Source organism: Dendrobates tinctorius, unplaced genomic scaffold (genome assembly GCF_039654945.1).
Source record: "Dendrobates tinctorius isolate UK_male_01 unplaced genomic scaffold, ASM3965494v1 ptg000089l, whole genome shotgun sequence".
In the NCBI taxonomy this organism is placed as follows: domain Eukaryota; kingdom Metazoa; phylum Chordata; class Amphibia; order Anura; family Dendrobatidae; genus Dendrobates; species Dendrobates tinctorius.
Genome location: NW_027361757.1, coordinates 23,613,290 through 23,638,885, shown reverse-complemented (window position 1 = coordinate 23,638,885; position 25,596 = coordinate 23,613,290). Strand labels below are relative to the sequence as shown.

The 25,596-nt window shown below is 43.6% G+C and overlaps 1 protein-coding gene across 2 annotated transcripts in view; it reads right to left on the bottom strand.

Annotated features, from left to right (window-relative positions):
• The window catches only part of HECTD2 (HECT domain E3 ubiquitin protein ligase 2), a 145,850-nt gene that overhangs the window by 108,446 nt on the left and 11,808 nt on the right, over positions 1 to 25,596 (bottom strand). For both annotated transcript variants that reach the window (XM_073585927.1, XM_073585928.1), the window contains exons 2-3: positions 16,567 to 16,696; positions 1,063 to 1,201 (exon numbers count right to left, since the gene is read on the bottom strand). In XM_073585927.1, the coding sequence (XP_073442028.1) occupies positions 1,063 to 1,201; positions 16,567 to 16,696 (269 nt within the window). The remainder of the gene's footprint in view (positions 1 to 1,062; positions 1,202 to 16,566; positions 16,697 to 25,596) is intronic.

Genomic DNA, 25,596 nt, shown 5'->3' with positions numbered 1-25,596 from the left:
ACTTTTATCATCAGGAGATTATCACTAGCCTATGCACAGAGTACACAGAAAGCTGCCAATCAATGGTGTGGGTGGGGTTATACTGAGCTCAGCATTCAGAGAACTTTTAGATCTGCAGCAGAGAAAACATGGATTAAAACTGCAGTGAGCAACCAATAAGTGATACATCGCTGGAATCAGGGCCTCTGCTCTTACATCATGCTGTTCTCAGATGGGTTAGCAAAAACTGGTGATATTCCCTTTAAAGAGTTGTTCTCATGTTCACTTTTGAGAAGTGCACTGCTATCTTGCCTCCTAGTTTCTTCCTTGCCATGGGGGCCGTGTGCTCCTGAAAATAGAGAGTTTGGGACAATAGCGTAGTGGAGCCACTGACCCAAATTCTGCGCTCTTCAATGCTACAAGCAGAGACAGATTCTGTGGTGCGTAAGGATAATGAAGCTGGTCAGATCCAGCCAGATGAAGAAAATGCATGAAGCACTTGCTCCTTGCCTTAAAAAAACAGCCACCTCTAATACACTACAGAGGTGGCCAGTAACCCTAGGCAGCAAGCGACATGCAGCAACAGAGAAATCTCTCCATCCTTGAGAACAAAGAGGATTCTTAGTGTGAATTGCTTGCTTTCATGAATATTTCGCATTACTAACCATTTGTGATTATGAGAAAACCCTTTTAGTGGCCACTCACTGGCTGCACGACATACAACAATGCCATGTCACCCTGCGGGAACAGCAGCGCCAATGAGGTTGGAGCAGAAACACTGCGGGAGGAGAGATTTTGTTCCTTTTAGTTTATTTGGGGTCATAAATCAATGAAGCTCGGGTAGTCCAGTATTGGAAATCGATTTCAGTATTGTCGTAAGGATTTTGGGTTTCATGAGTCTTCAGACAACTCTCATTCTAGAACCAACAGTGCTCAACAGTGAAAGGTGGAACGTCAGAGCGTTCAGATAGGAGACCAAATTGTCCATAACGCAAGATGACGTTTTGTAACCTGGTCAGGAATTCTCTAGAAAACAAAAACACCATTTGTGAAAATGTAATTTCAAAATCATATTGAACTCACTGGAAATCCTTTAGAGTTTTGTTCCGTACTGGAATGAAAGGTTCAGGCAGGATCGGGGCTTTCATCTCTGCAGGTAGCGCATCAATGGAGAGCCGCTGCTTTTGTCGAACATCAAGGCATATGGGTGGAAGGTCTCTGACTGAAAAAGAGAGAATGTTCCGTTAGACCTTTAATGCTGGACGATGTTGGAGATTTTTATCTATTTATGAACATTACACAAACATTGACCTACACCAAAGGTGGGCAAGAAGTTCCCAAGGGGCCACATGAGTGACTGTTGCGGAGGGCCAAACCAACCGGCCAAAAACTTACTTCTGCTGAATGTCCAGTGATGAAATTAAGTATGCAGAGCAGCTGCTACTGATCACACATGTAACGTGGCTTATCAGCACGTGTATTCTTATCAATAGCAGCTAATGAAAGCCATATAACCTAGTGCCTTGTATAACATTTATAAGAAGCAGTAAATCACATTGCTCCTACCAAGTATAATTTACGTAGACATACAATCTCTCCTACAGCGTCTACCCTTGTTGCATTTTCTTTCTCGAATACAATCCCATTCTTTGACTATCTTTGTTTCAGTCACAATTCTGCTTTTACTTTCTCATTCTCCTATTGGTCTTGTTCCCATTCTCACTCTCTTCGCCCTTGCTCACCTTCTCCTCCATCCGTCAATGCCATCTCTGCAATTGACCAGCAGCTAAAGGTCAGGTTAACGCATCTACACAAAAAGGGTGTCAATGCTTCAAACCAGACAGGAGGATGCCTGCACTGCGTTATTGGTTAGTTGCAGTTGATTTCGAACCCTGTGGCTTTCCCAATCTGTGGGCTGGACAGAAAACAGCTAAAGGGCCAGTTGTGGCCCTCAGGCAGAAATTTGCCCAGGTCTGAACCATTCTATGTATTGAGGAGTTCAGGGGAGGAAACAGACAGGAAAAGGCCCCCTTGCAAGAACTAAATATGGGCGCCTCTTTACATATGTGACAAAAGCTGATCGCTGCTTTGAAGGTTGAAACAGGCCCCCTTACCTTCTAGCCTCCTGTAAGGCAGCACAGGTTGCGATATATTGATATATCCGCCCCTGAGGAGCGGACAACTCCTAAGAGACACATAGTCAAAGGCTGCTGACACCCAAAGGTCAGAACCAGCTTTCCATGTACTTTTGTAGTTACATTGTGCTAGAGACCTACCATACAAGACGAGTTCTGTAAAAAAATTACTCAATTAATCATTTGTTGTTTTGAGATTGTAAGGGCTTTTGTTTTGTCCTACTGACCACCAGGTCTAAAAAAGCCAATAGAGCCACTGCCTCTAATTTATACAAAACTATCATAGAGGTGGCCATAACTAGCACAGTACATAAACTACTCTGAAGTAGGTTTAAAGCACCAGGATTATGTGTTCGTAAGGGAACTGCCTAGCCGTGAAAAACCCTCTGATGTCCCCTTAGAATATATTTATGAAAAAAAAAAAAAAATCATGCTTGTCTTAGACAGTCGCCACTCCAATTGTGACAACAGATTAAGGGTTCTTTTACACTTACCTGGTTTATTGCAGCCAGTTATTGCGGGCCGTATCGCTGCAATTTTCACGGTCTGCTGCAATAACGGACCACAAAAAAAACTTGCGGATCGCCGTTTTTCAGTTTTCCAATACTATTGAAGTACAGTCATGGCCAAAAGTTTTGAGAATGACACAAATATTAATTTTTACAAAGTCTACTGCTTCATTTTTTCTAATGGCAATTTGCATATACTCCAGAATGTTATAAAGAGTGATCAGCTTAACAGCAATTACTTGCAATGTCAATATTTGCCTAGAAAATTAACTTTATCCCCCAAAACACATTTCAACATCATTGCAGCCCTGCCTTAAAAGGACCAGCTAACATCATTTCAGTGATTGCTCCATTAACACAGGTGTGGGTGTTGATGAGGACAGGGCTGGAGATCAATCTGTCATGATTAAGTAAGAATGATACCACTGGACACTTTAAAAGGAGGCTGGTGCTTGGCATCATTGTTTCTCTTCTGTTAACCATGGTTATCTCTAAAGAAACACGTGCAGTCATCATTGCACTGCACAAAAATGGCCTAACAGGGAAGAGTATCGCAGCTAGAAAGATTGCACCTCAGTCAACAATCTATCGCATCATCAAGAACTTCAAGGAGAGAGGTTCCCTTGTTGCCAAAAAGGCTCCAGGGCGCCCAAGAAAGACCAGCAAGCGCCAGGACCGTCTCTTAAAAGTGTTTCAGCTGCGGGATCGGGTTACCAGCAGTGCAGAGCTTGCTCAGGAATGGCAGCAGGCAGGTGTGAGTGCATCTGCAGGCAGGTGTGAGTGCATCTGCACGCACTGTGAGGCGGAGACTCTTGGAGCAAGGCCTGGTCTCAAGGAGGGCAGCAAAGAAGCCACTTCTCTCCAGGAAAAACATCATGAACAGACTGATATTCTGCAAGTGGTACAGGGAGTGGACTGCTGAGGACTGGGGTAAAGTCATTTTCTCTGATGAATCCCCTTTTCGATTGTTTGGGACATCTGGAAAACGGCTTATTCGGAGAAGACCAGGTGAGCGCTACCACCAGTCTTGTCTCATGCCAACTGTCAAGCATCCTGAAACCATTCATGTGTGGGGTTGCTTCTCAGCCAAGGGAATGGGCTCTCTCTCAGTCTTGCCTAAAAACACAGCCATGAATAAAGAATGGTACCAGAATGTCCTCCAAGAGCAACTTCTCCCAACCGTCCAAGAGCAGTTTGGCGATCAACAATGCCTTTTTCAACATGATGGAGCACCTTGCCATAAAGCAAAGGTGATAACTAAATGGCTCAGGGAACAAAACAGAGATTTTGGGACCATGGCCTGGAAACTCCCCAGATCTTAATCCCATTGAGAACTTGTGGTCAATCATCAAGAGACGGGTGGACAAACAAAAACCTTCAAATTCAGACAAAATAAAAGCATTGATTTTGCAAGAATGGACTGCTATCAGTCAGGATTTGATCCAGAAGTTGATTGAGAGCATGCCAGGGAGAATTGCTGAGGTCCTGAAGAAGAAGGGTCAACACTGCAAATATTGACTTGCTGCATTAATTCATTCTAACTGTCAATATAACCTTTTGCTACTCAGAATATGATTGCAATTATATTTCTGTATGTGATAAAAACATCTGACAAACACACATAAAAACCAGAGGGCAGCAGGTCATGTGAAAATATAATATTTGTGTCATTCTCAAAACTTTTGGCCATGACTGTAGTATTGGGGGAAAAAAACCCGGCGTTCCGCAAAATTGGAAGTGACGGTGCACCACAGAAACAAACTTCCTTTTGTTTTTGCGGCCCCATTGATTTTCAATGGGGGCCGTGTCCATACGCCGTGAAAAAGATCGAGCAAGCTCGATCTTTCTTCACGACCGCAAATACGGCGCTCACGGCCCTATAGCACACGGCGCACTGTGAAATTTTTGCGGCACGATTTTGCGGCCCCATAGAAAATAAATTGGGGCCGCAAAAACGGCCCGCAAAACACGGTAAATATAAAAGAAACCTAAGGGGACTTTCTGATCCCCTGTCGATCTCTGTACTTCCATACTGCTATTCAGAAATGTACCATAGCCATTATTTGGCTAGATGGCATGTGATCAGCTGTGTGGAAGTAAGGAGACGGGGGACTGGAATGTGCCAAACCTGGAAAGTTTGTGAATTAAATAAGTATAACTTTCTTTTTTCAATCTTATTAAAAAAATGAGAACATTCAAAGTTATTATGTTTTTAAGGCCGGACACCTCCATAAAGGAGGCTGCACATTCCCTGAACTGGCCTACTTCTGAAAACAAAACCAGCATCGGTCACAAATTCTGAATAATTGCTACGATCTACCAGCTAACCGCTACATAAAATGGAATTTGCATACAATACAAGAATTCATTATTAAAAGTGTTTTCAAAAAAGCCAAATATGAACCCCATACTGCTTCCATTATGCTAACTCAACCACAATTTAATCAGTCATGAAAGCGTGGCTTTAATTAAAAAGAAAACGACAGCTAATGAATTTCTAAAATTGGATTTAAAATGTCTAAAATAGTTCTGAGTAGAATTAAATGAGAATGTACTGTATGTACGTGTGTGTGTATGTACTGTATATGGGTGTATATGTATGCATGTATGTAATTGTGTGTGTATGTATGCACGTACATACGTGTGTATATGTATGCATGTATGTATGTAAATGTGTGTATGTATGTAGGTGTATGTATGCGTATGTATGTATATATACACGTATGTACGTACAGTAGGTTCGGAAAGTATTCAGACCCCTTTAAATTTTTAACTCTGCTTCATTGCAGTCATTTGGTAAATGCAAAAAAGTTGATTGTTTTTCTCATTCTGCACCCCATCTTGGCTGGAAAAAAAACAAATAGAAATTTTTGCAAATGTATTAAAAAAGAAAAAACAAATATCACATGGTCATAAGTATTCGGACCCTTTGCTCAGTATTGAGTAGAAGCACACTTTTCAGCTAGTACAGCCATGAGTCTTCTTGGGAATGATGCAACAAGTTTTTCACACCTGGATTTGGGGATCCTCTTCCATTCTTCCTTGCAGATCCTCTCCAGTTCCGTCAGGTTGGATGGTGAACGTTGGTGGAAAGCCATTTTCAGGTCTCTCCAGAGATGCTCAATTGGGTTTAGGTCAAGGCTCTGGCTGGGCCAGTCAAGAATGGTCACAGTAGTTCTGAAGTCACTCCTTTGTTATTTTAGCTGTGTGCTTAGGGTCATTGTCTTTTTGGAAGGTGAACCTCTGGAAGAGGTTTTCATCCAAAATATCTCTGTACTTGGCCACATTCATGTTTCCTTCAATTGCAACCAGTTGTCCTGCCCCTGCAGCTGAAAAACACCCCCATAGCATGATGCTGCCACCACCATGTTTCACTGTTGGGATTGTATTGGGCAGGTGATGAGAAGTGCCTGGTTTTCACCATACATACCAGTTAGAATTATCACAAAAAAAAAAAAATTCTATCTTCGTCTCATCAGACCAGAAAATCTTATTTCTCATAGTTTGGGTCCTTCATGTGTTTTTTAGCAAACTCTATGTGGGCTTTCATATGTTTGGCACTGGGGAGAGGCTTACGTCGGACCACTCTACCATAAAGGCCAGACTAGTGGAGGGTTGCAGTGATAGTTGACTTTGAGGAACTTTCTCCCACCTCCCTACTGCATCTCTGGAGCTCAGCCACAGTGATCTTGGGCTTCCTCTTTATGACTCTCACCAAGGCTCTTCTCCCACGATTGCTCAGTTTGGCTGGACGGCCAGGTCTAGGAAGACTTCTGGTGGTCCCAAACTTCTTCCATTTATAGATTATGGAGGCCACTGTGCTCTTAGGAACTGTGAGTACTGCAGAAATTCTTTTGTAACCTTGGCCAGATGTGTGCCTTGCTACATTTCTGTCTCTGAGCTCCTTGGCCAGTTCCTTTGACCTCATGATTCTCATTTGGTCTGACATGCACTGTGAGCTGTGAGATCTTATATAGACAGGTGTGTGCCTTCACAAATCAAGTCCTATCAGTTCAATGAAACACAGCTGGACTCCAATGAAGGAGTAGAACCATCTCAAGAAGGATCACAAGGAAATGGACAGCATGTGACTTAAATATGAGTGTCTGAGCAAAGGGGCTGAATAGTTATGACCATGTGATATTTCAGGGTTTTTTTAATAAATTTGCAAAAAAAATTCTACATTTTTTTTCTGCCAAGATGGGGTGCAGAGTGTACATTAATGAGAAAAAAATGAACTTTTTTTGCATTTAGCAAATGGCTGCAATGAAACAAAGAGTAAAAAATATATAGGGGTCCGAATACTTTCCATACCCACTGTGTGTGTGTGTGTGTGTGTGTGTGTGTGTGTGTGTGTGTGTGTGTGTGTGTGTGTGTGTGTGTGTGTGTGTGTGTGTGTGTGTGTGTGTGTGTGTGTGTTCTTTAAAAACCAGCAGAGAGTATAACTCTTGATACAGAACACACATACGAGGTCCTAAATGGGAACCTTGATGATATCAGAATGATACCTATTTTGTGACTGGAAAGAAATGGGAATAACAAGTAGCATGATCCTTACTACAATCTCCTACAGTTTCTATGCTTGTCGCGATTGTTGCCTTTACCACCTTCCTGTCCACCGCCTGTTACTGAGTGTAATCAGTCATTAGCAAGAGAAACCTCCAGACGGATTACAGAATATAAGGGTGGATACTTATACTTCTGCTTTCCTTTATGTCTGGCTGAATACAGGCATAACAGCGAGGATGACTTTCAGTTCATGGCAAGCAAGCCATCGGACAATGACAGGTGCAACGCATGAAATGGTTGCTTATTCCAGCTCCTATAGCACTGGTAAAATGCCATAGAAGGGGAACAGCCCATTTGTCCCTCTGCTTTCCTTTATGTATACATTCCTTAACTGTGAGGATGGCTTTCAGTTCAGGGCAAGAAAGGCATAGGACAATGGCAGGAGCAGTGCACAAAGTGATGGATTATTCCAGCTCCTATAGTACTGGCAGGGTGGTACAGGGGAACAGCACAACAAAAAGTGGATGGCAAGTTACACTGCTTGAGAATCACAACTTAATCTCTACATATAAGGGTATGTGCACACGTTGCGGATTGCGGTGAGGAATTTTCTGCGCGGAATCTGCATCTCTTGGCAGAATCCGCAGGTCAAAATCCGCGCGTTATTTATGCGGATTTCCTGCGGATTGGCCTGCATTTTTACACCTGCGGATTCCTATAATGGAATGGGTGTATAAACGCTATTGACATGCTGTGGAGAAAAAAAAACACCGTTTCAGCGCGGATTTCTCCGCAGCATGTGCACAGCTGTTTTTTTTCCCCCTATAGAATAACATTCTACTGTAAATCACTTGCGGATCCGCAGCAAATCCGCAACGTGTGCACATACCCTTAAACTGCTATGTGCCCCAAAATCAGTTTTACCTTGTGGTGGGTGATGATGGCAGCAGTACTGTGCTTTTACTCTGGTATTAGGTGAAATAACAGGCACACTTGGCTTTCATGGGTTTTCTTTCAATTGGTCCACATTTGTATTTCTTGAATCCTCAGCGGCTGCTGCCAGTACAGATGGCTCCACGCGGTTTTCACGTATTGAGCATTAAGCTGCGAGGCCAAGTGGGGGATCATGATGGTGAATAGAGACCGTTCCGAATTTGTGAATGAACACAGTATTTCAGATGGGAAGCCGTCACCCACCGAGTACAGAGCATGAATCACGCAAACCCACACACTAACAACCATCAGCGCCAGTGATTGCACAGAAAGCCTCCCCTCTGTTTTCACAGCTAGAAATTGGAAAAACATCACAGGGACTTGGATTAAACTAAAAAGTTAAAAAAAGACTTTGGAGTAAACACAGGGTGTTTTTTTTTCTCTCTTTTTTAACCTTATCCCACTTGGCTCTTTTGTAATAGGAAAGGCTAATGTGGAGAAGATGGAAACGTTAATACAAGTGGCGAAGCTGCACTTACGTATATATTCTATGTGAGTCTAATAAAAGTCTTGTATTTTCCCCTAGATGCTTCGGAGCCGCTGAGTCAGGACTTATATAACGGGGATGAAAGCGATTACCCAGCAGAGTCACATATTACGGCCATCTGCAGGCAGCACTATCCAGAACGCTTCCTGCGTCCCAGAGCTACAATTAGAAGCGTGACCTTTAGAAAAACATTAGCTCTGCGAGCTTTGTTCACAGAAGGCAATAATTTGTGGTCACAGATTTCTTATTAAAATTGAAAGATCCTTCTTAATTTAAACTCTCTATCGCCCAAAAATTTGGTGCTGATCTACTGATTTTGGAACAATTTTCCTTTCTTTTCTGTGCCCCTCCTTTCCAAAGTTATGCCCCCTAGAAATAAAGCTGCAAATTTTCCCTCCAGTCAACTGGGTGTTTACCACAAAACTTCTCTATGGGCATTGGTGGGCGATTATTGGCCAATAGAGACATGGCCACGCCCATTGAGAAGTTCTGTGGTACACGCCCAGGAAGGTGAAGTGAAAATATGCACCACTATTCACTGTCGGCATAACTTTGGAAAGGAGTGGCACAGAAGAAAAACAACATATGTTCCAGAATCAGCGAAGGAGCACCAATTAGAGAAAATACTCAGTTGAAATAACTAAAAATTGGTTAAAGGTTCTCTTTAAAGAGAATATGTCCGAGCCCTTTAAAGGGAACCTGTCAGCACTTTTTTGGGCTACCAGCTAAAAATATCATTTAATTTAGTGCGCATTCAAATGGCATCTCGCGCGTGTGCAGTATGCTTTGCCCAACTGTGAAGCAGAAAAGCAGTATTGCACATGTGCTGGCATACGCGCATGCTTTCTATGGTCCGGAAGTATTTCGCTGCCATTTCTGTGTTCCCTGCCGGCGCATGCACAATACTGCTGTTCAGCTTTGGCCACAGATGGGCAAAGCATACTGCGCATGCGCGAGATGCCTTTCGAATGCGCATGCTCTTAAACTCTAAGCGATCGCCGAAATTCACCACAAGGAATGCGTAGCGCAAGCGAGAGGAGGTGGGAGAGATGGAAACAGGACATACAGTGCGGGAGGAATAAAAAAAAAAAAGGTATCTATGGATGATACAAGGGGAGTCAGGGGGTAACAGAAGTAGTTGCATATTGCATAGGTGGCACCAAATTAAATCATATTTTTAGCTGATAGTCCAAAAAAGTGCTGACAGGTTCCCTTTAAATTAAGATCACAGTAATGGGACATCACATATCGTATTCATCACTATTGGAAATATTATAACAATAAAAGCAGAATTAATCAATGATCTTTGCGGGATTTGGAACAGTTGCTGTCAGTAGCACTGACTAGTGCACGGATTGTCAACAAACCACAATAAATCTCTATGACTATCTATCCACGGTGTAATAAAATGGACCCAGGCAAATGAGACTCAAGAGTGTAAAAAATGTATTGGCTCATGCTTGGGTGGATCAATTAAAGTCCGGACCATTCCGAATCCCTGCACAAAAGCAAGTGAAGGGGAAAGACCTGCAGTACCAAGCATAGCCACATGGACAGGCCTGGCACTGTGCCTGAATAAAAGGGACCGCTAGTCTTCAGGCTCTGCTGATCACTGGAGGTCTAGGGGGTCTTGAGCATTGGGGATCAATGTGTTCTGGAGATGGATTTAGGACCTAGTCAACTACACCTATAAATCCTTATTACAATTATTTCTTTACAAATTAAATTTATCACTTATTCACAAGATAAGTGCAGCCTCTCCATCACTGCATAGGACCTTGTTGATGAGCTGCAACGGAGACATCACATCTGTGGTGATGCAGCCAATCACAGAGATCATCAGCAAATACATCAAAATCACCACTGTAGTCAGTCAATGAAGAAAGATATTTCTGAGCCTAAGTACTAATAAAACCTAAGAGGTCAAACTCTTTTAAATGGTCTACCGAGCTGACGGGAACTGTGCAAAGTGTCCATTTCAAGGATATTTTAATATATGTCACATAGTTCCGTCTTTTTTGCAGTGAAAACTCACAAAATTTTTGCACAGCGTAGAGTTGAGCAAAACTGTTGCGAGTTTTCACAACATATTCGGCCAGCCGTGCCAAAATAAGAGAACCTGTGGAGAAAATAGGTAGGGGCAGTGCTATGCCCACCTGTCTAATTTATGAAAACCGACGTCTATCACTTAAGTAGCATTTCTGACGAGGCACACAAAAGTGAACTCCATTGAGAAAGTTTATTAAGTAGCATGCGTAATGAATCCAGTGTATCATACTTCAGTGAGCCCTTCATCATGACTGGTGTGAGCAACACCAGTTTTAATGAATCGGCCACTATATGTCTAATTTGCATAGCAGAGCGGCTATGATGGGTCAAATTCAGGAAACACACAAAAAGGGACCCCTGCTCTTCTGGCAGCATAGAATAAAGCAGAAGCAGTATGGAGGAAATTACAAGGCAGTACTGAGCATTGTAGCGGTGAATCCAGCACTGGGATAAGCTAGCCAAAATCTGCACAATTTGTTTTTTATGCTTCTTTCTTCTGCTCCCTTCCCTCTAAATTTAGTATAATAGGAGGTGTAATCTGACTTCTCACTGTGGTGGCATAACATCTTAAGTTGTGTTTTTCTTTTCTTAAGAGTAAATGACAAGTTCAGGAGGCAGGGCAGAAGGGGCTAAGAAGTGGAGAAATAAGCATATTTTTTGATGACATATTAAAAGGTTTCTTACATTCACCTGTATTAATTTATGCTTAGCTTACTGAAAAGTAGAGATCAGATTTAAAGAAACACATTCCACATGTAGAAGTTCTGCATCAAAAAGCTAATTGTCGATACAGGAAAGAGATGGTGCCATTAAGCAAGTGTGAATGTACACTAAGGAACATCAGTGTCATCGCCTCTCCCTGCAGTGATCGCTTTCAGACAGTGGTTCATTAACTGGTGCTTAAATTCTTCCTTCTAGTAAGTTTGTCATCAAGTCATTAAAGCCCTTTAAGTGCCGCAAACAGGCAGAGATGGCATTCTGCTCACGAACATCTGTTGTACACTTTATTCCGGCACTTGAAATATACTTTAGTCCAAAGTCTCAGTAGATGTGTGGAGATCAAATTTACTATCTCAAAACTGACGTATGATAGACATGCTGAACACACACGTATCTTTTTGAAGATATCTTGGGGTCAGGTGTGTGTGAGTGTGTGTATGTACATGTGTGTATATGTACCGAATTTTTCGGACTATAAGACGCACTTTTTCCTCCAAAAATGTGGAGGAAAATAGGGGGTGCGTCTTATAGTCCGGCTGTACCAGCTCTGGCTGTGGTGGATACGTGGGGGAGCAGCATTGGTGGAGCAAGTGGGTCACAAGAGGCTGGAGCCGGCAGCTGCGGCTAACTCCTGTTCACGCTGCTAAAGAAAAATTAATATTCACTGCATTCCACGCCCATGGGCATGGAAGACAATATTAATTTCTCTTTAATAATAGTATCTTTGGTATAATTGGCCCCCCAACTCCAATGGTCCTGGTATGCATTACCCCATCCTTATAATTGGCCCCCACCCCCATCCTGGTAAGCAGAAAACATTAATATAACAAACCATTACACTTACCTCCCTCACAGCGTCCTGCTCCGGTGCCAGCAACTGCTTTATGCTTGTAAGCAGTGCATGGCAGGAAGCCGGTGGCGGACACTGCACGCTACTGAAGAGCAATGAATACTCACTGCTCTCTGCGATGAACAGTCCCGGTGAGCATTCCGGACGCTATGCTCTACTTGTGAGCAGCGCATGACGTCCCTGCCATGCGCTGCTTACAAGCATAAAGCAGTTGCTGGCACTGGAGCAGGACGCTGCGAGGGAGTGGAGGAAGGTAAGTGTAATGGTTTGGTTTGTTTTTTTTTAATGTTTTCTGATGAGGCCATGCATACCAGGTTGGGGGGGTGGAGGCCAATGATAAGGATGGTGCCATGCATACTAGGACGAGATGGGGCCATGCATACAAGGATGAGATGGGGGACCCTGCATACCAGGATAGCGATGGGGCCATGCATACTAGTATAGGGATGAGAGCGATCATTCCTGCAAGGATAGGGATGAGGGGGCTATGCATACCAGGATAGGGATAAGGGATCTATGCATACCAGGATAGGGATGAGGGGGCCATATATACAGTGGGGAAAAAGTATTTAGTCACCAATTGTGCAAGTTCTCCCACTTATAAAGATGAGAGAGGCCTGTAATTGACATCATAAGTAGACCACAACGATGAGAGTCAAAATGAGAAAACAAATCCAGAAAATCACCTTGTCTGATTTGGCAAGATTTATTTTACAAATTATGGTGGAAAGTAAGTATTTGGTCACCTAAAAACATGCAAGATTTCTGGCTCTCACAGACCTGTAATAACTTCTTTAAGAGGCTCCTCTGTCCTCCACTCAATACCTGTAGTAATGACATCTGTTTGAACTTGTTATCAGCTTAAAAGACACCTGACCACAACCTCAAACAGTCACACTCCAAACTCCACTATGGTGAAAACCAAAGAGCTGTCGAAGGACACCAGAAACAAAATTGTAGCCCTGCCCCGGGCTGGGAAGACTGAATCTGCAATAGGCAAGCAGCTTGGTGTGATGAAATCAACTGTTGGAGCAATAATAAGAAAATGGAAGACATACAAGACCACTGATAATCTCCCTCCATCTGGGGCACCACAGAAGATCTCACCCCGTGGGGTCAAAATGATCACAAGAACAGTGAGCAAAAATACCAGAACCACATGGGGGGACCTAGTGAATGACCTGCATAGAGCTGGAACCACCATAACAAAGGCTACCATCAGTAATACACTACACCACCAGGGACTCAGATCCTGCAGTGCCAGACGTGTCCCCCTGCTTAAGTCAGTACATGTCCAGGCCCATCTGAAGTTTGCTAGAGAGCATTTGGATCATCCAGAAGAGTATTGGGAGAATGTCATATGGTCTGATGAAACTAAAGTAGAACTGTTTGGCAGAAACAAAACTCGTTGTGTTTGGAAGAGACAAAATGCTGAGTTGTATCCAAAGAACACCATACCTACTGTGAAGCATGGGGGCGGCAATATCATGCTTTGTGGATGTTTCTCTGCAAAGGGACCAGGACGAGTGAGCCATGTACATGAAAAAAATGAATGGGGCCATGTATTGTGAGATTGAGTGCAAACATTCTTCCATCAGCAAGAGCATTGAAGATGAAACGTGGATGGGTCTTTAAGCATGATAATGATCCCAAGCACACCACCAGGGTACTGAAGGAGCGGCTCCATAAGAAGCATATGAAGGTTCTGGAGTGGCCTAGCCAGTCTCCAGATGTCAACCCCATAGAAAACCTTTGGAGAGATTTGAAATTCCGTGTTGCCCAGCGACAGGCCCACAACATCTCTGCTCTAGAGGAGATCTGCATGGAGGAATAGGCCAACATACCACCAACAGTGTGTGCCAACCTTGTGAAGACTTACAGAAAACATTTGACCTCTGTCATTGTCAACAAAGGATGTATAACAAAATACTGAGATGAACTTTTGTTAATGACCAAATACTTATTTTCCACCATAATTTGCAAAATAAATCTTGCCAAATCAGACAAGGTGATTTTCTGGATTTGTTTTCTCATTTTGACGCTCATCGTTGTGGTCTACCTATGATGTCCATTACAGGCCTCTCTCATCTTTTTAAAATGAGAGAACTTGCACAATTGGTGGCTGACTAAATACTTTTTTCCCCATTGTACCAGTATAGTGGATATTAAGTACAGAATTGACCACATTTTTTGCTTCAATTTTTTTTTCCCCAATTTCCTCCTCTAAAACCTAGGTGCGTCTTCTGGTCCGGTGCGTCTTGTAGACTGAAAAATACGGTATACGCGCATGTGTGTGCATATAAATATGACGTGTGTGAATGTACATGTACGTGTGTTTGCACGTGTGGCACGATTGTGCTGTCTGCACACGTGTGTATGTAGAGAGGAAAAAAGGAAGAGAGACAGAGGAAAAAAAGTGAAATAATTATAGAGACAGGAAACGTAGACAGAGAGAGACTCACTTCTGAATGCACATGTCCAACTGTTCGATGTTTCAGTACTAGTGATGAGCAAATGTGCTCAGATATTGTGTTAGATTTTTGTTAGCTTTTGGTGGTCTTACAGTGTGAGCTGGAGGTCTAGTCAACACAGAACTGTCCTACACTTTGTGAATGGCACCGTGACAAGCCCCAAGACCCTACTACTTGAATCACTGTAAGGGGTGTACCGGGCTCGTGTGATGCTCCACTCCCTTTTTCTCATGTTGATATTGTACTGTTTATATATAATGTTTCAGATGCTGCTATATATTTATATGTACATATGTGTAGATAGGGAAAATGGAGTACCTCAAAGTGGACACTAGATGGGGTACAATAGTGTACATAGTTTTAAATAGGAGGAGCCAACCGCAGATATGATAGGTTTTCCTTTTTCTAGTTAGTAGGGCTACAGAGCCCGGACAGGGCAGTTAACTCCGTAACATTAGGAATTGGGAAGCTCAGCCATCCATGGCCGTTGGGCCAGAAGTGCAGCAGTACCGACAAGCAGGTCGCTCTAAGATGTGGCAGCTTACTACATGGGCAGATGCCCTGTCTGGGGTGAAATGGACAAGGGAACTCCTGAATATAGTGAAGCTGGACAGGGAGGACGCTGCGGTGCTGGTTGAGACGGGACGACCCGGGTACAAACTGAAGGACATAGGAAAGAGCACAGGGAAAGTGAAGGATGTGGATTGTGCAGAACTCTGTGTTGATGCTGTTACTGATGTGGATGTGCTGAGATTGAAAACCAGTAAAGTTCTACGTTTAAAGTTGGAATTGGATTCTGTCTCTTTATGTGCCAGATCAAAGGAAAAAGTGTCTCTGCGACTAAGGGAGGTTTTTGAGAACCAAGCAAGTGAGACTATATGTGGTGCGGGTGGCCAGGGCGCGCTGAAGCAGAAACCTTTGGGGGACATGGCTACGGCTCTGGCTGCCACTGACATCACATCAGTAATACAGTCATTGTGCCTCTACACAAAAAACACAGACCTAATTTTATCTTCATGGATAACAATGCCCCGGTTCATCGAGGTCACATCGTTAGGGAACGGCTGCTGGAGACTGAGGAACCTCAAATGGAGCGGCCTGCTTCTTCCTCCAGACCCAAAGTCCATAGAAAACTTATGGGATCAGCTGAGTCGCTGTGTAGAGGTTCATAACTCTGTACCCCAGAACCTCCATGACCTGAGGGCCACCCTTCAAGAATAGTGAGATGCCACACAAACATTAACTGAACTTGTGAATAGAATGAGACATGGTTATCAAGCTGCAATAGATGCTCAAGGCCACATACGTTACTGAGACATTGACCTCTTTTGTTAGGGTATACCCACTACTGTTGTTGGCTTTTGCCTCAATAAATTGTTTGAGATGAGGAAATCACCACTGCATGCTTCTACTTAAATGCCCTACTTTCCTGATAAAATATCACCGTAGCGTGAACGTTTTACGCTTTCCATAATTTTTGCTCGGAAGAAAATAAAATATACCTAACTTTATGTGAGTATTGTAAGTATGGGAAGATGATGGGAAAAGCTGTCAGCCAGAGAACAGCTTCGAACCAGAGAACAGCTTCGAAAGTGTATGGCCATTACGTAAAAGGCCAGGTTCACACTGCAGGGTCCTTTCAGTAAATATCCTAGTAAACTAAAAGCCTGGAATATATCGGCTCTATATGTGAACTACTCACATAAAATTGTCATTTAGGATTAACCACAAGAAACAAAAATCAAAGACAAAAACTAAGGTGAGAACAATCCCGAGCTGCTCTATTCACCCAGCGTAGCTCTCTCCACCGCGGTGTGTGCTGTTGTTTCGTGGCAGCAGCTGCGTACATAAGACTTTTATTTACCATGCTTGTTGTTGGGTATAACAAGCTGCGTAGGTGAGCATCTGTTCCCGGCGGCTTCTTTCTTTTGGTTGATCGTTGAAATGAAACTGCTGAACGTTGAGAACTGGCCCTTCGCTGCTCTCTCCATGCCCTGTAATTAAAGAATGTAATTACTACAGAATCTACTTTACAGCAAGCGTCCCCCCCATGAATCGTACAGTGCCATCACTAGGACGGATCGGAGCATGGAGTATCATTACAAAAAAACTGACTTTTTCACATTGCATAATTCTGAAGTGTGGTGTAATACATATGGGTGCTAATACTCATACAACCCTGCAGTAAAAGGATTGTCTCATTTTCCTTCTTCGGGAGCGCACCGCTACTCTGCCTCCTGGTTGCCAGTGCACTCTTAAAGATTGACAATTCGTGTCAGCGACATAGCTGAGCTTCCGGCCCGATCTGCGCACTCTCCAGCGCTGCTAGGGGGGAGTTTTTCCTTAGCAGCATCAGAGGAGAGCATGGGAACAGCCAGCAAGCACAAGTTCTTTGCCTGGGAATTGGTCATGGCAGAGGTGGCTAGCAATCTAGGCAATGAGCTAAAACTACAAAATGAACATTTATTTTTCTTTTAATCAGAAGTAAATTGTTTTTAAAAGCACTCTCCCATTCTGACCATTCCAAAACACTGGACAACTCCTTTAAACTGCATGAGCAACTTCTGTTAACTCTAGGCCTCTTGACTCCAAAGCCAGTCAAACGTCGGCCAAACGAAGCTTTGGGGGATCATTTGGCCGGCAGCCACCCAAGAAGCTCTTCCATACACAGCAGTGCTAGTTTGACCAACATGTCTGGTGACTGCTTATCTCTAGGAAAAGGAGAGACCGACATCTCCACCAACTATCAGTAGTTTGGGGCACCTTTACACCTTACACCGTCAGCTGAACCTGTCAATACCTACAGATTGGGCCCACATTAGTCTAAGGGGCCCAACTGTTAGTCTAATGTATGAGAGGGGGCGATTAGGCTGCTGCCAGAGCAATGGTGTACTGCTAATATCAGATATGTGGAGGTGAAAGAAGACAAAGAATTTTTCTACTGAATAATTTACATTTTGATATTTAATGATATTATAATTTAATGGCCAACCCTCCCATTTTACTGTTATCATACTGCACTGGGGGAGTCTTGGTATGACCACTTGCAGGGTGGGAGAAGGTAATCCTTCTCTGATCTCTAGTGGAAGGAGACTGAGGTGACTACTTGGAAAAGTTGGAGAAGGCGCAGTGATCTCTATGAAGAAGGTAAGATAAAATGAAAAATTCCATTTTTTATACAACACTGTATTAGCCACCATAAGGTGAGGCTCTACTGATGGCACTGGCCGAGTCAAAGGTTGCAGGGATGCATTTGGAACAGCGTCATATCCACATTTTTATTTTGCTTTAATATGGCCACATCCGGCTTTACGGACCTGTCCCAAAAGTGTACGATTGCGGTGCCTAACCTCATTGATGGCAGGCAGCCCTGTTTTTTTTTTCGTGCCTTGTGTTGTCATGTAGCATTAATCTAATTCTTGTGTTTTTCATAAAAGTAATCGCCTTGCAGTACATGAAAGTGATCAATGATTGTGATATAATCTGCATTCAGGAGAATTATAATAAGCAAACTAAGGAATAAAGATCACAAACATCAAAAGATTTTTCTTCTTTACAATGAGATCAACAGATATTAAAACAAAAGAGACAGAGCCATGGGAAATAAACCTCATGTAAGAACGTTCATGTAGAAAGAAAATGTTTCTCTCTCCTGCTTCCGCTCCGATGTGGGAAAATAGGAAGAAAAAAAAAAATATAGAAAATTGGCAAATGACTTCCTCTGCTCCAAGTCTCTATTTTACATGGATTGTTGCTGTGAAATAATGTCTCATTCTCTCATTTGTGAAGACACCAGATGCCATGTCTGTAGCGTAACAGTTCGGTCCAGGAGCCTTGGATTTGGAAGAGTAGGCTACAATCTGGAGACATCATGGGGAAAATAAAAACCACTAACAATACAAATCTTCAATAGAAATGCATCAACAGATCGAAGTCATTAAACCAGACTGGTTTTCCACTGGTTGGGACCAGTCCTTTTGTCTGCCCTTATTCACACACTGAGGTCAACATTGACACATGGTAAGGCTTTAATATTAGACAGTGATGGACCGTACCGATCAGAGTTGCCTTGTCGTCGTGGGACGGCTTTTATGCCTTTTTTTTTTTTTTTTAATCAAAAACAGTATTACTAAGAACTCTTAAATACACTTTTGCTTTCTACTTATTTAGTTACAGCAGGGTTTTTGCTCATTTTGTCTCTTGTAAGTTTTGTACATTCTGTATAGACATACAAGAAAAAAAAATAGATCATTCATTCATTTGCAAATTACCCTCTTTAAGAGTTAAAAAGCAGAATATTTCACAGTGCTCAATTCAGCAAATTTCAAACACAGTTCTTACACAAAAGACAAAAAATGATTTTTTTTTTTTCTACCATTATTGGATTTTTAGAGTTTTATTAACAGATGGCTTAGGTCAATGTGTAATAGTAAGAGTCAAAACCGGTTAAAAAAAATAAGTAAATACATTAGTCGCATTAAAACCTAACACCCATTGTGAGAAATCAATTTTTCCTGAATACAGCAGATTCCAGCATGCCCTAACAATCACAGAGCAGGAGCAGGCCTGTTATATGGCATATTGTGGTGAAGATGGCGTGCTGTATCGCCTGCCGAGATGTGAAGAACACGGAGGGTAACATAAAAGCCGCTGGCTGCACGCTACAGATGAAGAAAAGTAATGATGGAGGAACTCCAGGAACATGGCTCCATACATTACAGAGGAGGCAATGGAAGTTCACACTGTGCAAATCTGCACTGAAAGTTTATCTTGTGAAGCATTAATAAAGCGAAACAGAGCGGTTTCTCTTCAGCCCAGCAGGTGACGCTGTGTTCATATAATCCAGCACTACCTGGTAACGCAACACAAGGGAACCTGGGATTCTGGGAATACTCAAGTCATTCACAAAAGCCTCTGCTGGTTCCAGAGACACATCTTACATTTCCCACGTGACTCGTAGTAGGGCATATTTGCATAGAAAATGGGAAACTGACAGTGCAATACGCCATGGGCGGACACACCGCATATGCAGCTGATGCGGCTGCACAGCAGCCCAGAGGCTCCAGGGCAGCTAATAATGAGGGCAAACTGGCCTGCTCATCCGGCACCGAGAGGCCCTTGGCCAGACTGCCCTCATGTGCGGTGGGCAGGGAGAGATCCCTGCAGCTCCCGCTGCCATTTTCTCTTGAAGCGATCTGTCCTGCTCCCTGCCCACACTTCCTGTCTCTCACAGCGGTCAGCAGCGCGTCTGGGTGACGTCATCCAGCACTGCGGCTGACAGCTGTGCCAGAGAGCTGAAGTTGCAGGTGAAGGTGATACTGCGGTGAGGTGAGGTGTGTGTGTAGGAGAGGGGAATGATGGGGTTGATTGCGGAGAAGGCAATAATGGGGTGATGGGGAGGAGGAAATGATGGAGGTGGTGGAATGGGCAATGATGGGGTGGTGGGGGAGAAAGCAATTATATATGTGGTGGAAAGGGCGATGATTGGGGGAGAGGACAATAATGGGATGCGACAATGAGGCGTGTGGGGGTTGGGAAGGGAAGAAGGGAGATTTATAATTGACTTAGGAACAGGGAGAGGTGGAGGAAAACATTATTAATGCTTATTATGTTTAAAGGGAATCGCTCACCACTCTTTTTTGCCTACCAGCTAAAAACATCAGTTAATTCGGTGTCAGCTATGCATAATATTCCACAACTATTTATGAAACCCCCTAACTCCCCATGTATCACCCATAAAAACCTTTTTATTGCTCCCGCGCTATATGGTAATCTGTTTGGTCCGATCCGATAAGCGCTGCCTCTGTTCCCTCACTCTACCCCTCCTTGGCTTGCTGTATGCATTCTTTGTCGTGAATAGTGTACAGATTTTGCGCATGCATATTGAAATGGTATCTCACGCGTGCGCTGTATGCTTTGCCCAACTGCGGGCAAAGCCAAAAAACAGTAGTGCGCATGCGTAGTGTCCTACGCCTTCTGTGGTGTCATGTCTAATCATTTCTGGCAATGTGCTTTAAATACCATATGAAGCTATGCGCCGGATATGAGTGGGGAGGGAGAACGACCGCGCGTAGTAAAGCAGCCAAAACGACGTCTGAGGTAGCGGCGCACGCACAGAAATGCCTATGTGACTGGGGTTCGGGCACGTGTGTCTTACGAGCGTTCAGGGAGAGGCTTGGAACAAAACCGAGGCGCACACTCACTACTGCTTTTGACCAAACAGATTACCTTACAGCGCGGGACAAATTAAAAAGGTTTTTATGGGTGATACATGGGGAGTCAGGGGATTCAGAAGTAGGTGTGGAATGCATAGCTGACACCGAATTATCTGATGTTTTTAGCTAGTAGGCAAAAAAAGTGGTGACAGGTTTCTTTAAAAGGGAACCTGTCAGCTGATTTGGCCGCTATAAGATGCGGCCACTGCCTTTCAGGGCTTATCTACAGCATTCTATTATGCTGTAGAAAAGCCCCAAATCCCGTCCGGGAACGCTCATTGGCTCAGCAGGCGGGGCGGAGGATTTGAATCCCGCACTGCTCAGCCAATGAGCAGTGTCGCGCAGCTTGGCGGGGGATATGAATCCCGGCCGCCATATCGGAATACCCATAACTTGGGTGTTCCAATATGGCAGTCGGCGTAGTTCCCGGCTGCGTCGCCGCTGACCTCCCTGCGGTGGGAGATGAGCCGCGGCTACCGGTGGCAGTGACGGAATAGCGGTGCAGTTTTTGTCACTTGTGGAGGCGCAGTTCGTGGCCTTCAGGCTGCGGTGGATTGTGGGATAGCGACACAATTGCCGGAAGCTGTGATAGAGCCGATTGGCAATTATATATGTTTGTGGAACCCTTCCACACTAAAAACGCCTCCATTTATCCCGGTGGGTGCTTAAATAGCTAAACCATCACCAAACATATCACCTGTCCACGGTTAAAGGGAATCTGTCACCCCATTTTTCGAGTATCAGCTGCCGGCACCGCCATCAGGGACTTATCTACAGCATTCTGTAATGATGTAGATAAACCACCGATGTAACCTGAAAGATAGGGGGGGGCGGTCCGGACTTGGCCCGATGGGTGTTGCGGTCCGGCGCCTCCCATCTTCTAACGGTGACGTCCTCTTTGCTGTCTGTCGTGGCTCCTGCAGGGCAGAGCAGCGCGCTTGCGCAGGAACCACGATGGGAAGCAAAGAAGAGGACGTCACCGTTAGAAGATGGGAGGCGTCGGACCGCGACACCCTTCGGACCAAAACGGGACCGCCCCTGGATGAGTATAATCTAACTTATTTTTCTTCTCTTTCAGGTTACATCGGGGGCTTATTTACAGCATTACAGAATGCTGTAGATAAGCCCCTGATGGCGGTTCCAGCAGCTGATACTCGAAAAATGAGGTGACAGATTCCCTTTAAAGAGCCCAATTGTCCCACCAATCACGAGAACAGGTTGTCCCCTGTTTAAAGTGCATCTGTCAGCAGATTTTTGCTATTTAATGAGAAAGCCACATAAAGTAGGGGCAGAGAGCCTGATTCCAGGGTTTCTTACTTATTAGGATGGGTGTTGTACTGTAGTTTCTATACAGTGTTTTATCAGCAGATCACAGCTTGCCTAGGCATCGCTTGCAAGCCAGACCAGGTAATATTTATAACACTGCCCCACCACCGATTGGAAGTTTTCTGTGCACTCTGGCAGCATGCTGCCAATCAGTGGAGTGGGCGGGGTTATACATAGCTCAGCATTCAGAGCACTGCTACATCTTCAGCAGAGAAAACAGGGATTCTATCAACACTGCACCATGCAGCCCAGTAAGTGATACAAAGCTAGAGTTAGGATCTCTGCCGCTACAGCATGCTGCTCTCAGATTACATATGAAAAACCCACTGACATTCTCTTTCGAGCAATAGACATTTGCAATTCCACTTAATTCAAAGTCTATGCGACTATCGGAGAGGTGTACTCAGCTGTCATTGGCCAACAGTCTGAGGGTGTCCAATGCTTTTACATTTATGGTCTATTCCTTAGGATATATCCATGCACAGAAAAAGAGAAGAGAGTTGCACTCACCGTCCCTTTAAAAATCCACTTTATTTAGGCAGTTTAAAACATACAGGACAGGAAAGTCTCATGCAGGATGAGTAGGACCACGATTGTTTCGCGTAAATGCGCTTCTAAAGGTGGAAAAAAACCTCCCCAAAGTGTGGATTAAACCCATAATTACAATAGAAAGGGAGGTACCTGTAGAGTGGTTAATGCGGTTGTTGAACGCAAATTCTGCTAACGGCAAAGCAACAGACCAGTCCTCTTGACTGGAGGTGGCAAGACAGCGCAAAATCTGTTCTAAGGACTGATTGGTCCGTTCGGTTTGACCATTGGTCTCCGGATGGTATGCCGACGAAAAGGACAACTCAACCCCCAACCTCTTACAAAACGCCCTCCAAAACATACACAAAAACTGCACACCAAGATCAGACACACCATGCAAACAAACCACATGTTGAACAAACAACCTAGACAAGGTCTCAGCAGAAGGTAGTGCCGTTAAGTTTACTTGCTTCAAAAAGCTGTCCACCACCACACAGATGACAGTATTACCTTTGGAGGGAGGAAGATTGGTGATAAAATCCATGCACAAATGTGTCCGTGGTCTATGAGGAACTGGCAAAGGCACCAATTCCCCGGCCGGTTATGAGAGCTGTTAGCGTGGGCGCAAACTTCACAAGCAGATACAAAATTTCCTCACATCAGAAGTAAGCAAGGCCCACCAAAAAACCCTCGCGATGGCCCCACGAGTGGCTGAAATCCAAGATGTCCACTCAGCGCCAAATCATGGAACTCCTGGAGGAATCCTAGAATCATAGAATGGTAGAGTTGGAAGGAACCTCCTGGGACATCTGGTCCAACCCCCTGCTCAAAGCAGGATTCGCTAAATCATCCCAGACAGATGTCTGTCCAGCCTCTGTTTGAAGACTTCTAGTGAAGGAGAACTCACCACCTCTCGTGGCAGCCTGTTCCACTCTTTGATCACTCTGTCAAACAGTTTTTTCTAATATCTAATGTGTCTCCTCCCATTCAGTTTCATCCCATTGCTTCTAGTCTTTCCTTGTGCAAATGAGAATAAAGATGATCCTTCTACAATGTGACAGCCCTTTAGATATTTGTAGACAGCTATTAAGTCTCCTCTCAGTCTTCTCTACTGCAAGCTAAACATTCCCAAATACTGCAACCTTTCCTCATAAGACAGGGTTTGCAGACCCGTCACCATTCTGGTCACTCTTTTCTGAACTTGCTCCAGTTTGTTGATGTCTTTTTTTAAAATGTGGCGCCCAAAACTGGACACAGTATTCCAGATGAGGTCTGACCAAAGAGGAGTAGAGGGCAATAATGACTTCACGTGATCTAGACTGTATGCTTCTGTTTATACTTTCCAGAATTGCATTTGCCTTTTTTGCTGCTGCATCACACTGTTGACTCATATTCAGTCTGTGATCAATTAGTATACCCAAGTCTTTTTCACATGTGCTGTTGCTTAGCCCTATTCCTCTCATTTTGTATATGCTTTTTTCATTTTTATTGCCAAGATGTAGTACTTTGCATTTTTCCCTGTTAAAAAAACATTCTGTTAGTTGCTGCCCACTGCTCCAGTTTATTTATATCTTTTTGAATCCTCTCTCTTCTCTAGTATTAGATATCCCTCCTAGCTTTGTGTCATTAGCAATTTAATCAGCTTGCCCTCAATTCCCTCATCTAAATCATTGATAAAGATGTTGAACAATACAGGGCCCAGGACAGAGCCATGTGGTACCCCACTTGAGACATTCCTCCAACTGGATGTGCAGCCATTTACGACCACTCTTTGGGTCCAATCACTAAGCCAGTTATGAATACACCTAACAGTTGCCTTGTCCAGTCCATACTTAGCCATTTTTTCAATAAGGATTGTGTGAGATACTTTGTCAAATGCTTTGCTGAAGTCAAGATATACTATACAGCATTTCCCTTATTTACCCAATCAGTGATACTGTCATAGAAGGAAATTAAGTTAGTCTGACTTGACTTATTTGTTACAAACCCATGCTGACTCTGTTTAATCACTTCATTCTTGTCCATGTACTTACATACATGTTGTTTAGTAATTTATTCAAAGATCTTTCCTGGTATAGACTCACCGGCCTATAGTTCCCTGGGTCCACCTTCTTCCCCTTTTTGAAGATAGGAACAACATTTGCTCTTCTCCAGTCTTCTGGGACTTCTCCTGTTCTCCAAGAATTTTCAAAGATAATGGAGAGAGGTTCAAAAACTTCTGCTGTCTCCTTCAGAACTCTGGGGTGTAATTCATCTGGACCTGGAGACTTGAGTTCATTTAGGTTAGCTAAGTGTTTCCTCACTAACTTTCTGTTTATAGATATCCTGGATTCTTCTATTCCCTTAATAGGACAGCGAAGAACCGTTGATGTTACATTTCCTTTCTGAGAGAAAACAGATGCAAAATAGGAATTTAAAAGTTCAGAGGACGAACCGGGTCATACACAGCAAGGCACACAAGCACAAGTTAACCCTGACCTGAACAGGATGGAAGCGGAACCATCTTGTCCAGGGTCATGACATCGATATAACCACTTAATATTTTCAACGAGAGCCATTCCCTATACCCCACTTACCTATAATCCACCAGAACTCCATTAATGGCACCAATTCCAAAACCGAAACTCTGCTATGTACTGGCAAGGAGCAAGAACCCCAAAACAGCTGTCAATAGACGGGCCATTCTTCGTTTTGAAAAACTCTCTCGAGTTCTCTAATGGAGGACAAAAAAATGAATCCAACCATAGTTCCCAACCTCACTACCGTTCATCCCCAAAGAGAAAGGTGGTTAAAGGGGTTATCCAAAACAAATTGATTTTCATTCT